General features: G+C 45.4%; 1 protein-coding gene across 1 annotated transcript; it reads right to left on the reverse strand.

Moving 5' to 3' along the window:
- Positions 1 to 3,914: 3,914 nt before the first annotated feature.
- Positions 3,915 to 5,348, reverse strand: LOC119280291. The gene is made up of 2 exons (XM_037561190.1): positions 5,246 to 5,348; positions 3,915 to 4,636 (listed from the first exon to the last, which is right to left on the reverse strand). Exons 1-2 carry the CDS (start codon positions 5,346 to 5,348, stop codon positions 3,915 to 3,917), a joined length of 825 nt encoding a protein of 274 aa, XP_037417087.1.
- Positions 5,349 to 6,969: the final 1,621 nt, after the last annotated feature.

Below are 6,969 nucleotides of genomic sequence, written 5' to 3' on the forward strand. Positions count from 1 at the left end.
AATCGGAACTTCTTGATAATCTGGCCGGAACTTTTTGATAACCCGGCCGGAACTTCTTGATAACCCGGCCGGAAGTTTTTGATAATCCGGAACTTTTCGATAGTCCGGCCAGAACGTTTTTGATAATCCAGAACTTTTGAACCGGAACTTCTTGATAATCCGGCTGGAACTTCTTTATAACCCGGCCAAAACTTTTTGATAATCCGGCTGGAACTTTTTGATAATCCGGAACTTTTTGGATAGTCCGGTCGGAACTTTTTTGATAATCCAGAACTTTTGAACCGTGTAGTCGAGGCTTTTCAAGGGCTGCCAGGCCGAAATTCGAGGCTTTTCATGGGCTGCCAGGCTGCTGAGTTAAACCATTTGACAAAGCCTTTTAAGATGGACCTCCAACTAACCAATCGTCATTTTAACTTTGACAAGTTCAGGGTCTGTATAAGATTGACTTGTCAAACGTTCGGCGGGTCATGCCAGGATTACCTGGATAGGAGTGGCTTACTTGATGAAGGCAGGTTAACCCGGGGTTTTAAGTGAATACACCAGGCTTCCAAGCCGTGGGTCAATACCCAATTACAAGGGTCCTTTCAAACTCTTTGTTGCTTTACATAAAGAGCCCCCAAGTAACTTTGTCAGCTGTGCTCAATGGGTGCCTATGTTTGAGTTGTGCTTTTAGCAACAATACTCTCTTTGGCCCCTTGGGTGTGAAGCTCCCAAGCTTTATTGTGGCATGATAGCCGGATTAATGGACAAGACTCCGCTTTGTCAGCTGAAGCCCCCATTTGCTATATTTTCGAGATGTGCTCGCCGGGCGCCTATGTTTGAGTTGTGCTGTGCGACAAACTCTCTTTGGCCGTTTAACATTGTCTGCCGGTTTAACATTGTCTGCCGGTTTAACATTGTCTGCCGGGTTATGATTGTCTTAACACCTGTCGGTGCTACTGTCTGTCTTAACTCTGCCGGTTTAACACTCGCCGGTTTACCATTTGTCTTAGCCATATGTCTTAGCTGTCTGCCGGTTTACCATCCGCCGGTTTACCAAGTCTCGGCCGGGTTATGACTCCGGCCGGGTCATACCGCGGGGTATATCCCCGATAGCGGTCCTGGAAGAGCCTCACACTGCTATGTCCTGAATACGATCTTCGCGAAGATGGCTTCATCGAGGGCTTCAAGTTTGATTCCAGGCCTCCACAAAATGCAAGCTGGCGCCGCACTCCCTCAATTGAAGATTCTGAGTATTCATCTTCGGCTGCAACTGTTGTTGCGAGAGTCATCGATGAAGAAGACGACACCACTTCACCGACCATGGCTGCACTGCATCTTGACACCGCACCAGGCCCTTCTGCACCACCAAACTCCAACGTCGACCCAGCTCCATCATCTGCTCCTTCTGGGATCGAGTAGATGCTCTATGTCTTCAAACCTTTTTGGTCATTACAGACAAAAGGGCGAGAAGCATATGAGTTGATAGTCTACTAGCGGGTTCTTATGGGTGGTTGCATTATTTTTGCCAAGTATTTACTACTCTCGTCTTTTGATACATTTGGTTCTTTGAGTTGTAACACTTAAACTTGATGGTCCTTTGCTACTTTTTCTGCTACTTTGTGATGCGATGATAAATTCCGCATGAAGTCATTCCACAGACGTCCATTTTTTATTATGCATATCATTGTCTTGGTTATATCTTTATATGCATGACGAATTTTCTTCGCAAGTTGAAGAGGATCTCCACAAAGTAAGACATGCCATGTGCATTTGCATTCAAAAGCAAACTACTTATGTGCACATCTTCAGGGGGAACCTTTTGCTACTTATGAAGACAATGCCTTAATCCTTAAACTTTCACATACTTTTATCCCCGTTGAAAACTTCAACTAGTTTGTCATCAATCACCAAAAAGGGGGAGATTGTAAGTGCATCTAGTGCCACCCCTAGTTGGTTTTGGAGTATTGACGACAAACTTGGTTGAGGGACTAATGTGTTTGTGAGAATTGTGGGATAACACAGGTAGTAGTCCCATATTGATTCGGTTTACCTATCAGAGATGACCCCTAAGAATGTGTGAAGACATTGAAGACAATGGTGGTCTGTGAAGATATTCACATTGAAGACTATGACATGAGAAGACATCGCATGAAGACTATGGAGTGTGAAGACATAGTTGTTTCGTAGTTTCCTTTTCTTCTTTATTGAGTCATAGGAACCACCATACTGTTAAGTGGGGTCCAAGTGAACAAAGTCAGAGTGACTGATGTGATGCTCAACTAAATCCTATGTCTTCGAGCGAAGACAATGAGAGCAAATCTTATCCAGAGCTGGATGAGTCAGCTTTACTTGTAGCCCAAGTCAAGCTGCCGCGTGTGTTTGAAATCTGACCGTTGGACACGTGTTAGTTCCTTATAGTGACACTGGGGCATTTGGAAAAATCAGGACGGGTTGCCTCCTGGCTATAAATAGCCCACCCCCTACACCATAAATTGGTGGCTGCTTAGAGTTAGTGCACGGCTTTTGCCGTTTGAGAGCAACCCACCTCCGAAGAATTTTAGAGAGAGATCCTTGCGAGGACAAAGCCCAAAACACCCAGAGCCAAAGAGTGTTAGGCATCACTGAAGTCTTTCTGTCTGCGTGATCTGAAGACTTTTTACACTTGAGGACTGTGAATCCTCCAGTCGGTTAGGCTTCGCGTTCTGAGCATCCAAGAGTCATTGTGGATTGCCGGTGAACGAAGTCTGTGAAGGTTTGGAAGTCTACCTTGAAGACTTACCAGAGTGATTGGGCGAGGACTAAGTGTCCTTAGCTCAAGGGGAATAAGGTGAAGACGCGGTCTTCTGAGTTGAATCTCAGCCTCCCTAACCAGACGTACAGTTGTCACATCAACTGGAACTGGTCCAACAAATCCTTGTCCTCTCCAAGCAACTGGTTCTATCCTTTACCTCTCTTTACTTACAGTTTGTTTTCGTGAAGTCATTGCATCCATGCATGATCTGATTGTCTTCACTGTGTGAACACTGTTGTTGTTTGGCTTCATACTATCTTCCATCCTGATCCTTACTACCTAGCTGCTGATAGTATTCGTGCTTTCACTTTATTGCTTACTTGACTATGGCTTGCCTAGTGTAGTCTACCTTCCGCTGCATATCAATAGGTTCATTGCTACTGTTTGTCTTCGAAGCCCCCGTGTTTTGAAGAATTTCATAAAAATCGCCTATTCACCACCACCACCCCCCCTTTAGTCGATAACTAGCACTTTCAGCTGCCCTATGCCCTGACAGTTCAAGCCTATGAGCGTCCTAGCTCCTGGCGGGCGCCATCTTCAGCAGCCACCACCCACCAGTTGACCGGGAGCACCATGTCCGATTGCTTCCGCAGCACCTGCTTCTCCGGTGTCCCTCCGGCCATCTCCAGTTTCTTTCCACGCTTCATCTTGTACCTGTCAGAGCTCTCCGCTTCCTTCCCTGCATCTTCATTTTCTGTTTCTTCGGGGCCACATTCACCCATTTTGCCAAGCACCGCCGGGTGTGATGTTTTCATGCCCCGGCATGTGGGCCCACAGGGTTCTTTTATATATAGCTTATAAAAGTTGCCTATGAATTCGGGCGCTCTATTTTCTTCACTATGTTTGGAACATGCAGGAGAGCTGTATATTATACCTTATAGATAGATATAAACAGGAAAACAACATATTCAAGATGGCAAGGACTTCAAAAGCAATATGGTCTCCGGCTAACTTTTTATTCCAATCGCAATTTCACAATGTTTGTTTGTGTGCTTATTTTAAGTAATGACATGATGGTACCTATCATAAATGGCACTGCCATTTCCTTACATTTGCACCTATCAACTGAATTATTATTGGCCTAGCTCCATGTTAGACGGTGAGACAAGGAGAGCTTCAGCTAGTCATGTAAGCACGCTGTTTAATTGACCCTGGCACTAACCATGGAGATTCCTGCGTGGTGGCCGAAACGAGCAACTTTGCAGTCTGCGGAGAAGATGTCAGAGGATAAGTAGTTGGCGGTGCGACCCATGACAGGCATGCTGGCGCTTACATTGAACCTGTTGACATAGTCGGTGCGATAGGTCTGGCCAAGCACGCCATGGACGTCGTCCGTGAGGTCATGAAACTTGAAACTGATGTCAAGATGTACAAGGCTGTCATCGTCAGTCACTCCATAGTTGTGGATGCGGGAGTCTTCCTTTGTGATAGGCACCACGTTGGCCATGATGTTAAATACACCCTTGAGCTGCACTCTCACGCCATTGGTCATGGCAGACCTCATGACGGTTAGATCTGAGACAACATCAGACTGCCATTGCCTGCCGATCTCTGCGGGGATGTCAATGGGCATGTTGTCGAAGGCGAGCTCAAGGCGATCAACCTCGCTGTCCCATTTAACAGTCTTCCAGGCACCTATATAGAGGCGGTGGTTGCTGAAGCTGATGCCGAGAGCTTGGATCCAGGTGAAGTCACGGCTCATAGTCGGGTTGCGCTTGCCAATGAAATGAGCATTGATGTGCAGGTTACTGTCAGATATGGTGCAGAAGTTCTGGTCTTTCTTTCCGTGGAAGTAGAAGTTGTTGCCGTCACCCCCGGTGAAACGTGGATCACCGCACACCATGCCAGGGTAAAAGTCACACACTTGTCGCCACACCGATCGAAAAACAAATTAATCTCGTCAAGATAGAATTAATCAAGAAGGGCATCATATTTACATATCGAATCATATACAGTGAGCAGCAAGGAGCTCCCTTCATCCCAAAATATAACTCATATTATGTTTATTCCTAAGTTTGACCAAGTTTACAGAATAAAAAAAAAACAATATCTATGAAACAAACGCCAAAGCCTCCCGCAAAAACAAATTCTCACTCTGAGGCTAGGTTTGGTTTTATGCATAACAAGAGAAATTTCCTTGAATGAGCGCATGCATGATGCAATCTTGGCTTGATAGCTTGTAAACAGTATTTCTTTTTTCATTTTCTCTGCTTTTTCCTCCTCATATGTACATATCCACTCTTTTATTTATAAAATTTAAAATAGCACGGGAGGCAGGGGCCTTTCCTGCCAGCAATAAATATACCATGAAATGTATTTAATTAGTATTATAGATAATATTGGTTTTTTTACAAACTCGACCTAACCTTAGAATATTTGACTTAGAGACAAAATAAATAGGACCTACATTTTGAAATGGAGAGTTTATTGATGTGCATGCGATCGTGTATTACATATAATTTTATCACTTACAGCACACTGTCTTGCAGCTGGGGCAGACCACCGTGCACATGTCGGCGGGGCAACCTTTGTCGCACTTGCCAACCTTGCACTGAGGGGGGCACCTCATGCTCATCGCCAACACTCTCTGGTTGGAATGTCCTGTTGGAATATTAGGCAAGTTCATGATTAATTTCAGTAAATAATTCATGACTAGAAGAGATACTAGCATGCAATAATCTAGCAAACTAGAAGAACAACAAGACATGCATAACAGCAGCAAACACGTAACAATAGCTGTAGAAACAGACATGAACAGAGGATGTTGGACATACTGATCGTTAGCTATTATGGGTGCGACAGTGTTGATGACGATGTTGGCGACGATCTGCTGCTGACGGTGATGAATACGACGATGAGTAGCACCGCCCGACTTGGACGGAAGACGACCCGTGATGACGAATTTGAGCAGTCGCGCACAGCGCTTCCCAAAAACCTTATTCGTCCTCTCCCGGTGCAGGATCGCAAAGACGAACGGTTCCGGAGACTTGCTCTCCCACGCGCCGATGCACGCCGGCGTTTGGGATGGAGTAGACTACGATGGCGGCGCAAGTTGTGAGATGAGGCAAAACCCTAGGTGTTTTTCTGTCTGTCTCTGGCCGCAGCCGGTAGCTGTATATATATTAGGACCAGAGGCGGTATTGTGTCGCGACCACAATCCCAAACCGACTCGGTTTCTAATTCGTATACTTACCGGACAAGAAATCAAAAACTTGTCTGCCAAGACATAAAAATAAAACGGCAAAAGGAAGCTGCGCTCCTGCAAGGAGACGGACCGGATTTCGGCAGACCATTCACGCGCATGTCGCATGTACGCCCCGCCCCGCCCCGGCGAGGCGAGGCGAGTGAGCGCGCGCGTGTGGTTTTTGCTTTCTCTTCTCACACACCACTTAGAGTGGTGGAGAGAACCCACTATATAAAGAGGTCCAACTCTTCTTCAACTTTCAAGGTGGGACTAAACTTAGCACCACCACTTGTCATTTTACACATGGGCTTTGAGATTTCAGAAATTGCTATGGGCCTAGCCCATTAAATCTAACAATCCCCCACCAGATCTCAAATACCCATTTAGAGATTTGCCTTCTCTCACCACTTGTTTAATATACCAGTGTTTCAGCAGAGACTGTTAAGTTGAACTTCTGCCTAGAACTTTAAGCTACATCCATTCACAACTTGACAATGGACTATGCCTTGAATTGCTAGTTTTGTGTGAACAGGTTTCACTCAAAGTCTTAACCAGTACCTGACCGCCAGTAGGCTACCCCGCAGTTTGGAGCTTATATGTCATACTCCCTGGTCTCTTCGTGAGTTTACTAGAGATCACCCAAATCTCATAGACCGCGACGTTTACAGTCAGAACTCATATAGGTGTGTTCTTTCAAGACTGCTCTGTAGGACAGCATCTTTGCTAATTATAGCCAATAGAACCACATTAAGGCATGTTGCCGACCTGCCTTACAGATCTGAGCCTTACAGCTCTGAGAGTCTTGCATCTTCACTTGGAGACGATCATAAGTTATTACTCTCCTCAGTTAACCAATAGCTTGTCCTTCCTACATCCTAATTCACGGGATCTCCGATCACAAAGGTTGGGTTACTACTATGGTGTAACATCTATGGGTCTCATACCCATCTCCCTCGATGCAATATCTATCACATTTCGTGATAGTCCCTTTGTAAAGGGATCTGCCAGGTTT

Source organism: Triticum dicoccoides, chromosome 3B (assembly GCF_002162155.2).
Source record: "Triticum dicoccoides isolate Atlit2015 ecotype Zavitan chromosome 3B, WEW_v2.0, whole genome shotgun sequence".
In the NCBI taxonomy this organism is placed as follows: domain Eukaryota; kingdom Viridiplantae; phylum Streptophyta; class Magnoliopsida; order Poales; family Poaceae; genus Triticum; species Triticum dicoccoides.

Bases quoted from the DNA above. Each gene is read 5' to 3' on its own strand.
- LOC119280291 (XM_037561190.1), bottom strand. From the start codon at position 5,348: ATGAGCATGAGGTGCCCCCCTCAGTGCAAGGTTGGCAAGTGCGACAAA. The intron at 4,637-5,245 runs GTAAGTGATAAA...TGTGGCGACAAG, and splicing joins CAGCTGCAAGACAGTGTGCT to TGTGTGACTTTTACCCTGGC.